Source organism: Vicia villosa, linkage group LG7, assembly GCF_029867415.1.
Source record: "Vicia villosa cultivar HV-30 ecotype Madison, WI linkage group LG7, Vvil1.0, whole genome shotgun sequence".
In the NCBI taxonomy this organism is placed as follows: Eukaryota; Viridiplantae; Streptophyta; class Magnoliopsida; order Fabales; family Fabaceae; genus Vicia; species Vicia villosa.
The window spans coordinates 117,084,457-117,096,943 of NC_081186.1; the positions used below are offsets into that span (position 1 = coordinate 117,084,457).

The 12,487-nt window shown below is 33.8% G+C and overlaps 1 protein-coding gene across 2 annotated transcripts; it reads left to right on the forward strand.

Moving 5' to 3' along the window:
• The first annotated feature begins 1,086 nt into the window (after positions 1 to 1,086).
• Positions 1,087 to 10,091, forward strand: LOC131616686 (lysophospholipid acyltransferase LPEAT2-like). 2 transcript variants are annotated; one of them, XM_058888091.1, is made up of 14 exons: positions 1,087 to 1,726; positions 3,038 to 3,218; positions 3,320 to 3,379; positions 4,060 to 4,223; positions 4,309 to 4,372; positions 4,483 to 4,548; positions 5,788 to 5,883; positions 7,191 to 7,235; positions 8,025 to 8,095; positions 8,641 to 8,710; positions 8,959 to 9,009; positions 9,177 to 9,287; positions 9,381 to 9,428; positions 9,536 to 10,091. In XM_058888091.1, exons 1-14 carry the CDS (start codon positions 1,302 to 1,304, stop codon positions 9,695 to 9,697), a joined length of 1,614 nt encoding a protein of 537 aa, XP_058744074.1. In that variant the 5' UTR covers positions 1,087 to 1,301; the 3' UTR covers positions 9,698 to 10,091. The 2 variants fall into 2 exon arrangements, with proteins under 2 accessions (XP_058744074.1, XP_058744075.1); XM_058888092.1 differs by having other exon boundaries at positions 8,644 to 8,710.
• Positions 10,092 to 12,487: the final 2,396 nt, after the last annotated feature.

Consider the following 12,487-nt stretch of genomic DNA (forward strand, 5'->3'; position numbering starts at 1 on the left):
TTTTAAGAAATGGAGTAGATCCTTACTCAAATATTACTATATGTTCGATTGAATTTTGGGTTTAATTGGATCAATAGTTAACATCCGAATCCAACCAGTACAATCTAACATAACTGGAATTTTCCAACCAGTACAATCTAACATAACTCGAATTTTTCAATTCCTTCATCCAATATCCAACGGTATCCACTGTTGCATTAAAATTTAGATCAATCATGGCGGATCATGGGGTCCGGGTATTTTGTCCACCCCTACTTAATTTTATGAGGTCTACTATGTGTACACTTGTTTTGTGTACATCGTAACTTACATTGAAAATGCCAAAAAAATAATAATTTATGTTGCACACAAATCAAGACCAAATAAATTATTAAAAAATGAAAGTGGTATGTTTTGTGTATAAAAATACGGTGTAGGTGTTGTAAAATGGTATAAAGATATCATTTTCCTAATTTTATAGAACACACTTCCACTCCACTAGAGCGAAGCCATTCCTTTTGACATAGCATATACTTTCTTTTTGAGCTTATGATTTATTTCTTTTCCTTTTTTTAGCCATAAAACAAAAAAAAAAAAAATTAACTTTTTGAATTTAAGTCATATATTTAGTAATGTTCTAAACATATATCAATGTTCTAAACATATATCAATGATAATTTATAACATCAATCCACAAATAGAAACTGGTTAAACAAACTCTCACATCAAAACAAAAATCAAAGTTAGAATTTTAGTTCAAAAACATATTCATATCTAATTTTCAACAATCTTGTAACACAATATAAACATCAAATCTGTTTTATATTATAAATAAACTAAAATAAGTAAAAAAAATTATGACCATATAACTATTTTCCATTTCAGCTAATCATCAAATCTAATTTTTGTTTCTTAAACAATAAGAAAACAAAAAAAATATGAAATTTGATCCTAACACAATTAATAATAATAATAATAATACAATAATAATTTAATAAAATCAAATGAAATTTTTCCTGTCTCATAATAATTGTCTTATTTGTACGCGTATTTTATGAGACGGAGGAAGTAATAATAATAAATAAATTTATCGTGATCCTAGGCGAAAGAAAAATCACTTTCCCATTCCCCTCTCCCTATAAACACTGCAAAGAATCTCAAATCAAAGATGCTCCATTCCTTTCATTTCAATTCCATTCCTCTCACACTCTAAAACAACACATAACATAAAAATCTTCACATTAATATAACAATAATTCCATTTCCAACCGTATTCCATTCGTATTATACGCCGTATACCGTATAATCCCATTCCTCCGTCGATGGCGGACCACACCGCCCTCACCTCTCCGTTACTCCCCTCCGACCACCTAATCCTCACCGTCGACTCCGATTCCAGCTCCGCCTCATCCACAGCCACAGCCACCGTCTCCCCAATCTCCAACCCCTTCGCCACCTTAGGTTTCAGCGGCGGGGAGTTGACTGTGCCGCCGGGGATTACGGTGGACCCGTTCCAGAACAATAAAGCGGGGATTAACGGTGTTTATGAATGGGTGAAGACGATTGTGTGTATTCCTTTGGCTTTGGTGCGGTTGGTGATATTTGGATTGTGTTTGGCGATAGGGTATGTGGCTACTAAGTTGGCACTTTATCGTTGGAGAGATAAGGAAAATCCTATGCCTAGGTGGAGGAGTGGAATTATGTGGGTCACGAGAATCGCCGCCAGATTCATATTGTTCTCTTTTGGGTTTGTACCTTCCTCATTCAATGCTTGAATTTGAATCTCTCTCCTGTTATTTTGTTTTTTTACTAGGAATATAGAGTTAATTAAGTTAGGTATGGTATAGACTTTAGTAATTGACTTACTTTACTTCATGAATCATGATATAATTGAAATTGATCTTATTTATTTTTAAAAGTTTAGATCTTACTCATGTTTGTTTTTGCGTTTGCGACGCGTTTGCGGAGTGCAATTTAAAATCATGATTAGGATCTTTACTGATTATTTGTATTGTGAATCTCATGGTAAGGAGGGTGTTGTCAATATCGGATTGTGGAGAGATTTGCGGTTTGTTCGAATTCCGTTATACTAATGAATGAATTCTGCTACATTTCAATACTATAGTGGCACTATATTTGCAATTTGATGATACTGTTAATGAGGGGACCATGTTTCCCTGGAGTAGCTCAATGGTATGGGTTTGGAGAGTGAAAGTGTATTATGTAGGACATTTAAGGTTTGATCCTACACTAACGAATTCTCCCCCTCTTAACTAATTAACCACTAACAATTTGCTTTAAGGAAATGGAGGGAATGGTGTAGGGATTTAATTTTTTGGTTGTTTAGGAAAAATATGTTGGCTAAGGATTGAGGAAGTGGCTTACCTTTTTGTTGTTGTTCATGGAAATGAGGTGTGGGATTTTGTGGTTATTGGAGTGGGTGGATGCCTTGTTTAATGTGTTAATGGAGTTCTTTGTTTAATTAGAGGTTTAGGACAGGGGAGAGAGTTGAGATGAAATGCATGTTATGTAATTGGAGGATAGAATTGGCTTTTGTTTGAATGATTATCAGTACTATCAAATATCCTCCGTGGCGGATATACATGGAAATTTTTGGGCTCATTGCAATGGTAAATATCGCCCGATATTTCAGGTTTTTCCGCCATAATCCGCTATAACGGCGCTGCGAAGCGGCTGGAATTGCGGGATTTTGGCTCACCATCCACCACTGACAACACTGATGATCTCTGCTTGATTTATGATAAGATTATTGGTATTTCTAGGGGGGAAGAAGGATAGATCATAGATAAAATGAAATGAAATATGCTTAGATATTTTAAACGAATAAAAAGTAATGTTTTGTTGTGATGGTAAATTGTTATGCTGTGTCAAGATAAACCTCAGCTAGATACCCTGTTTATGTTGTCTTACCTGAAAGGAGAATATTGGTTTTTGGGATACTTTACTCCATGAATGTTGATTTTAGTTTCTTTGTACATACATACACTAGGCTAACCATGAATTTCTCTGTATTGTTGTTTCTTTCTGTCCATTGCAGCTATCATTGGATAAAACGGAAAGGAAAACCTGCCCCAAGGGAAGTTGCTCCAATAATTGTATCTAATCATGTATCTTATATTGAGCCTATCTTCTATTTCTATGAATTATTTGCCACCATTGTGGCATCCGAGTCTCATGACTCCATACCTTTTGTTGGCACAATCATTAGAGCAATGCAGGTATTTTGTTTTCATGGTCATGTGTTGTTTATGCAAATTTCAAATTATAAGAAATTATGGTATTAAACCATTCTCTGTGTTATCCCACTGTTTTATTGCAGGTCATTTATGTTAATAGGTTCTCACCATCATCAAGGAAGCAGGCTGTAAGAGAAATAAAGGTAAAACATTTCTGTTAGTTTGCATATTGTAATTTAATGTGCATACTAAAATTATCTCTGGTGTTCAATTGTTAGTATGTTTGTCAGTTTGTCAATTGATGCTTGTTTGCTTACTTACCTTTCTATTCTCAATTATGCTTGTGGCACCACAATTATTTGGATACCATCTATGTTCAGGAGTTTCATAACCTTATTTATTGCCTTCATTACTCCTATTTTGTAACCAAGCCTTTGCAGAGTTTCTTAATATATATTTGACGAAAATTTAGGAAGAATATGATTGAGTGAGATCAGTGGCACAATAAGACATACTAATAGAAGGTCCTCTTTTTTATTTCTTGTTTTTGTTGCCTCAATAAAGATGTATATAAACATGTATTAGGATACAGTATGCTACATGGATGCTTGAAATTGAAAACAAGTAACGAAAAATATAGTTGGCCATATAAAGTGGAAGAGAGGCTAAAAGTTGACTAAATTTTAGATATTGTAAAATTACATTTGCTTCCGATAATCTGATATTGGAACTAAATAGCAATTTGCAAGAATTAATTTGAACTAAAAGGACTGAACAATAGATATACTTACTGAGATCATAATTTCTTCATACAAATCTGCCATGTTATCAATTTTATAAACTGTTTGATATATAAATCTGCTTTTAAGGACTGGAATAACAGAGAAGGGCTTCTTGCGATAGATTTCCTCGAGTACTTTTATTTCCCGAGGGAACGACTACAAACGGCCGGAACCTCATTTCCTTCCAACTCGGTGCATTTATCCCCGGGTATCCAATCCAGCCTATAATTGTGCGCTATCCTCATGTGCACTTTGATCAATCTTGGTAGGCATTTTGTTTATGAAGATTCTGCCATTTCATTACGGCTGTTTGTTGGCCTAACATATCACTCATGTTGTTCTACGTTTAGGGGTAATGTTTCTTTGGGACAACTTATGTTCAGGATGTTCACTCAATTCCACAATTTCTTCGAGGTATACTTTTCTATGGATTATGTTTTTTCTTTTAAGTGGTTAATTCACTATGTTCTTTGGAAACTTATTCTTCTTGAAGTAATTGTAAACTTTCAACTTGAATTTAACAGGTAGAATATCTTCCTGTCATTTCACCCCTAGATGATAAGGAAACCGCTGTGCATTTTCGTAAAAGGGTGAGCATTCTTGTTTTGTTTCGTAGTTTATACATACAGTCAATAAATTCTTTATTTAGCTTTCTTGGATGTTTGAAGCTTTTAACCTAGGATTTTTTTTTGATATTTAGATCTTTGAAACCTTTATATATTTGAATTTGAACTTAAATGAGATGAAAAATTCCCCAATAGTCCAAGTCTCACCTAAGATAGGCCAACAATCTAAGATGATATAAGAGTCTATCTTAAATCTCTGGATTCTTTATTGGGCCCCCCGTATTTTCCATACAATAGGTCCATTAGTCCTTGGCACGAGCGGGGGTATTGGAGAAAAGTCAGGTGAGAATAAGCAATCATATTGTAGCACAACTCTCTGTCTGGATATCTCGTAACCATCTTATGAAGTGATGGCAGTGTCACATATACTTATAGGATTCAGGCTAGATGGGATTGAGAAACGCTTTAAAGACTAGTTAATGAAAAGTGTTTATCAAACAAGTAAAATTCTCCTGAACAGCTAGCTGTTTAGACTGGCTATTCTCAATGATAGTTAATGTTGGACAAAGGCATGCAAATTACTAATAATATTGTGATATGCCAAGGTGATCCTGATGCTAAGTTGGATTGGAATTCAAGTGTGAGTGGTTAGTCTCACATCAACTATGAATGAGTTAAATAAGAGATATACAAGAGATCCTTGTATCCAAAGTCTTTTTTACTACGTGGTGGAGTCAGGTGATTGTCCCATTAGTTGGTAACGACGGTACAAGTATAGTGATGTGGAAGACTCCCACTTGAGATAGAGATTGTTGGAATTTAAGTGTGAGTGGTTTGTCTCACATTGACTAGGAATGAACTAAATCAATGATCAATGATGTATAAGAGAGACTACTCATATACTTAATGCCAAGTTTTTTGGTGGAGATATAGTATCTAACTCTCTTGGTGGTCTAGGTTCTGAAGTTTGTTATTGCTCCTGGGGCTCCTTGGACTCTCCAACAGTGACCATAGAAGAAAATACTAGGATTAGTTTACTTAAGAGATAGTTAGAGTAGCAGTGGTGGTGCACCTGTTAAAGGAAATTTGAGGGGAACTCGCCTAATATTTTTGGATCACTTCATTTTTTACCCTATCTGTATTTATTATTTCTTTTTCATCCTGCCTGTTGTTAAGAATGAATACACTAGATGATTTGTTGAATTTAGTCTGTATACATGTGAGTAGTCAATTGTTTAACAATCAATATATGTATAATTGCAGACTAGCCATGCTATTGCAACTGCATTGAATACTGTCCAAACTGGACATTCTTATGGAGATATAATGCTTCATATGAGAGCACAAGAAGCAAAACAGGTGTGCAGTTTTTATTGTTCGTTACAAGTATAGCTTCATCCTAGTTCCTAAATACTTAATTGCTTTTTTGCATTTTGAAATTTGTTTGCATTCCATTTGTACGTATTGGTCAAATTCAAACGTGCAAAACAAGTATCAGGTTGGTTGGTATTCAGCGACTATCTTCACACAAAAATGAATTGTGATTTTAAATTTAGTACTTGTGTTACTGAATCCAGAGTTTCTCATATTTATAATTTTGGGATATCAGTATTATTGTCTATTGTATGCAATCTCTATAAAAGGAAATGCATCATAAGTAAGTGATGCAGATTTTATGTGATAAACCTATATTTTGTAGGGCGCTAGACATCTGCGTACCTTGCTGAAATTAAAAGGTCCTAGACAAGAAAATAGGTAAACGCAAGAGTGAAGACTTTCAGTTGACTGTGATTTGATACTAAAGAGTAAGGGACAAGTATTATACTATTAGAGTGTTACCGATGGCGGATTATGGAAGCAAGCAACAAATTCCGCAGTTAGCACAGAATCCGCTATGCCATGGTGCTGGCAATTTGTCAACACTTTACTAGTATAATACCATGTTGAAATCATAGGGTTTTAGATATGAAAGAGGGAAGAGAATATGTTTGCGGTATGATTACAATAGATTCGGTACTATTCCACAATCATACTAGTACCAGACTAGACTACTAATCCTGATAAAACATGGAAACTAATAATCACGAATATTAGACTTAGACTAATAATCTTAATTAAATAAGGAAGCTAGTCATGAAATATGTAACTCTATCCTAACATATAATCTAAGATTTTCTAAAATACTTCAAGATACAACCCAAAGATTGTAAGACGTTTCAGATTTCTTACTTCCAAGTTCTAGCACACAAATAAAGTCATAATTCTCACGTGCTGACCTTTCTTTATTTCATATGCTCAGTCCCAAGATTACTCTCTTATAGTTTCAACGCACCAAACCATTTTTCAGGCACTCTTGCACATGTTGAGATGCTTGCTTTGAGTCTTGTTTTGGATTAAATTGATGTATTAGTTAATTTTTAACAACCTTAAGGAATGATGGTGAAGTAGCCAACTAATACGAAATATGGTTATCTAAGGTATATTAGGATCATATTAAATATTTCCTCATTTGTCATGTTATTCTGCTAAAAATTTCAAATAATTCTTAAATGTATTCCGACTTATATTTTCCCATAGATGTTGTGATTGTTATGCTTTTCCTGTTTTGGTACAATTTGCAATCGATTTTCGTAGTCACTAACATTTCACCTTGTCGATTTTGGCAGGAGAACCCATCGGGTTTTATGGTTGAAATGGCCAAAGTGGAATCAGTGAGTCCCTAAACAACTGAGCTTGAATCAATTTTGATTTTTTTAAAATGTGCCATTTAATTTCTAGCCATTATCAATCCATGTTTATTTTTCTTCATGCCAGTTTGTCTGAGTAGGATATTTAGGCTAAACAGTTCATTCCATTTCTCCTCTAGTATATGCAAATGCCATGGTATCCACATGTTTATGCCAGTGGATGCTAGCGATAAATTGCCTTCTGGGTGCTGCTCAAAGAATTTGCTAGTAGAATTGCTTTCCATAATGCTTTTGAGTTTATGTTTTTTGTTTCTGGTCTATCTGGACATATAATATAAATCAGGATACCTAGTGCTATAAAGATCCCTTCATGATGGGGTCCAGGGAAGGGACAGAATGATTGTGGATCTGCTGTTGACAGCTTGACCTTGCACGTGCAAGAAGCTGATTCCATTAATTGAACATGTGATCTTAGTGACATGTCAGCAACACCAGTTATTGTACCAATGCTTATTATGTTCTCTGGTATTTGGTTATGTCTATTATTATTCCCTTTTAAGTCCTTTTAAAGTAGAAGCAGGGGCAAAATTAAAATAAAATTAGGGATGACAGTAGTCAATACATCCTTTCTCTCTGACTGGTCTGCTTGTATGGTATCGCCAATTTAATTTTGAACATCCCTGCGTGGGAACGGCTAAATAAGAGATTTCCATTTTGTTTTTTTGTTTGTGATTAATCTTTTTCTTTTAACAAAATTATACTTAATAGTAATATTGAAAAGAACGATAAAGAACAATTTGTGTTTCGTTCCAGTTATTTCATATCAGCAGCTTGGAAGCTGTGGACTTTTTGGATAAATTCTTGGCTATGAATCCCGATCCCAGGTACTACTGTCACATTCTTATAAGCTGTAATTACACGGTGAAACTTTTCTTGCTCAGTTACAGGGGAAACAAAATTATAATTGATATTTATATTTTGTTGTGCAATTGATTGTTAAATCATTACTAAAACCATTTCTTAAAGGTACTATTGGTTTAAAACAAAAACAGATTATATTGATGACATCCAATTTTGACTTACTTCAGATGATTGTGTTAGTAATAATGGAACTACCTTATTTGTTAGAAATGATTATTGAAATTCTTATGGAGTTTCCCATTGTCCATATAAAACCTCTAATCTCTATCAGAAGTAACAAATCTTCACAGGAGTAAGTGTAAGGGATGCAATAATGTTCACCAAATTTATATAAAAGATATTCTCTCGTCTCTTAGGGGCAAGGGTAACATGGATGAATTAGGTTCTTAAGTTAAAATGGGTACCTGATTGGTTCAATTGGTTAGTCCAATTATAATGGCTTTTGAAATTGAAGCCATGCTTTTCTGCAAGGTATATCTTTTATTTACTTATTTATTTATTTTATTAGCAGTGGTCATGTTCAATATCGTGGCTTTTTGAGCGTTTTAAGACTCAGGGCTTGTCCTCTTGCTGAAAAGGTTAGTTACCAAATGGCTCAAGATTTCTCAATATTATGGCATTAAATTTTAATTCCATCCAGAATTGACATTCTAATCCGTAAGATTTATACTATTTATAGTAATTCGCAATCAGGATGCTGCTGCAATTTATTAACTATTTTGTCACTCGGTTTTTCTTCCTTTTCTTTTCTGCCCCCGTACTTTTGGCTTCATGATATTCTTATATCTTCCTTTCCCCATCCGTCACACCTGTCTTTGTATTACAGATATTTGCATTCATTGATGTGGAGAAGTGTGGGAAAATTACATTCAAACAGGTAACTGCTATTTCCAATAATTTACTGTTTCTGTGCTACATAGAACTATCAATACTGCACATAAATATCTGTACTGGTTTTAAGACAAAAAACTTTTAACTGCATATTTAGGTTTCAAATATCCTTATTGATCATGACACTCTTCTTATGCACATATCTGCTTCTAGTTCTTGTATGGTTCTGCACATGTCATGAAGCAGCCAGGGTTTTGTCAAGCCTGTGAAATAGCCTTTGCTGAGTGTGGTGGTGCAGTAAAGGGCTACATCGTGGAAGAAGAAGTAATTAACTATCATACACCTATTCTCCTTTACAACTTTTGCTGAAATTTGAACTAACTCTAACTTGTTCTTTCCATTCTTTTTAAAATTCAGTTCCGAGATTCCATCCAATCCGCTCTCCTTAGCTGGAATGAGGACGAGGTAGTAACCCATTCTGCTCTATTAAAATACTTTTATTCTCTCCTGTCTTTCTGCCACCACATTCTTTTTCTGTTATAGTTTAACTTACATTAGCTGGATACTTGCAGGTCCATCGTCTTTTTCTGTTATTTGATGAGGATAAGGATGAAAAAGTTTACAAGGAAGATTTTCTTTCATGCCTTAGAAGAAATCCTCTTCTCATAGCTCTTTTTACACCTCAACCGGAGCTCAAGGAATCTTGTGGTAATGGAGTGCTGGAGATAGTTTGATGGATGGATTTTACATGAGATTACAACCTCTGAATTTGTAAGATGTTACTCTTCCAGAAAGTTCAAAAAGAGGAAAATGGCAGGGTCCCTTGGAATTACATGCACATAATATAGGATGCAGAGGCCTAATTTTTTTTTTCTTTATTAACTTTCACTCATATAAAACATTATCATTTGTTGAAAATATGTGTTTTCTGGCTTGTTTTAAAAGGGTCAGATTTACACAGATAGACTTCCATTAAACTGTTTGAGTTTTGGTTGAGGGGGACCATTTTGGCATTTGGGGTCAATATGGTCCAAGGTTTGATCTATGTGTCTGTAACATACATTATCGCTGTAATTTTAGCGGTGTGTTGGAATCTAATGAAGAATGATTTGCAGTCTTAGAAAGCAATTATATTCTCGTTTGACTTGTTTGTAATTTTGATCCTTTAATATGGATAGTATTCTCTATATCTAGTTAGTTATAACTAATACTATAGAAATGTCCTTCACACTGTTTAGATATAGAAATTCGTATCAATTATACACTATTAGAATTTCGAAAAACATTCTCATCCAAGTAAAAAATATACCTTAAAAATATCGGAAGTGCGCAGTAACCATTCAAGTAGATGCAAGTACATAAGTTGAGACCTATAAACCAACCATTTAGAGTCTCGTTCAAGTAGATGCAAGTATATAAGTTGAGACTTATAAACCAACCATTTAGTGTATCAGGATATCACCTCCAATGATTGTGTCCGACGGTGGTCCCTGTACGATGTGAAACACATTACACATCATTCTCTAGAATGCCACTACTACAAAGGGTTTTTTATACCATAGTTGAAAAATGCCACTACTACAAAGGGTTTTTTATTCCATAGTTGAAAAAGGGATATCTTCACCAGTGGTGAACTGTGGTTACGTAGGATGTGATAGTATGTGTCCTATTTACCACCACAACAAGTAACCATCGTAAAAATCTAGTAGCGCGTAATATATCATTACAATGGTGGAAAGAAATGACAGTGAAATATGGAGGTCAAGGGTTCGATACCCAACACTAGCATTTTGAGATATTTTTCAACATTTCACGGTTAAACGTCCAACTGTTGTGAAAGATTTAGCATACACCATTTCACCATAGTTATACTTATACCTACCAACCATTGCGATGTGTTCATTTGAGTTTATTATATCGTATGTGGAATGCTTATTTCACCAACTGCTCGCAAAACATACAACCTTTCAATTTCATTTAGAAATCAATAATTTGACAAATTAAGTTATATTAGAAGAACAAGTTACACTAAACAATGTTGATATACAACCCATTATTCACATTTTACTCTTTAACAGTTAGAATTTGTTTCAATGCTTCTAATTTTTTAACTAACACTTCCTTCTCTACTAGTTCATTCTTCAAAGCATTAATTACTTTGAAGAGAAAACTAATAGTGAAGGAAGTGATAGCAGAAGAATTAGAAGCATCAAATCAGATTCTAACCATTAAAGAGTAAGATTCGAATAATAGGCTGCCGAAATCTCGAAAATATTGATTAGTGTAAGTTGTTTTCTAATATAACTTAATTTTTCATATTATTATTTTGGCTAAATTACTCCCATGATCCTTTAAGTTATTTAATTGTAACAATTTGGTCCTTCAAGTTTTTTTTGTAACAACTTAGTCATTTTGGGTGATTTCTGCCTCATTTTTCTGTCATTTTAAACATTTAGAAATGTTGATTGTTGTATTATTGGTTGCACTTCATCATTTTTATACCACTCAATATAATTGCATCCATAATTAGCACATTTTCTTTGTTAAAAAAGGATAACGGTGTGCACATTTGATAACATAAAGGACCTAGTTGTAGGGAAAATAACATGAAGGACCAAACTGTTACAATTAAATAACTTAAAGAGCTCTTGGAGTAATTTAGCCTATTATTTTCTAATTCAATCCGAATGTTACATTCTTAGTGAAGGATTGACAAAACACTCAAACCACATAGAATATAGTAAACTCATCTTCTAAGACATGTTGGAGGAACAAAATGAAAGCTGCAATATACAAGGAATAACATTAACAATAACACAAACAACAACATTTATCAACAAAAAAAATCAACACACTTCAACATGCTTCAACACAAACAACAATATTTATCAACAAAAACATCAACATGCTTCAACTTTCATCAACATTTATCAACATGCTTCAACATTTATCAACGTGCTTCAATACAAACAACAATATTTATCAACAAAAACCACAACTTACTTTAACATAAACAACATCATTTATAAAAAACAATATAAAAACTACAATTTCATATTAACAACAAGAAAACAATAAGCCATATGCTGAACCAAGACAAACGTTTCACATATATTTTGAAATTAATATTAGTACTGTGAAATTAATATCAGTAATGGCGTGAATAAATTATCTGAAATAGACTGTTGCTTCATGTCATTTGTCTCGTCTTCCATAACTACCTTCAACTGATTTGGAGTACAAGTAAACCAAACAAATTCCCCTTAGTTGTACTCGTGAATCATCTCCAAATCCATGAAGTATTTAATGTATACAACGTCGACAGTCACACTTTTGTCCACAAAAATTCTAGCGTTGACCAAAAAAAAGATGTATATCTTCAATGAACATACTCTATGATAGGAATCTTGTGCCTCATTGCCTGTAACATCCACAACCGTATTCAAGTGGTTAATATAACTTTGTGATAGGAATGAGAATCTAGCATGACATCCCCATTAAGAAAGAGGGCTTGAAACTACACT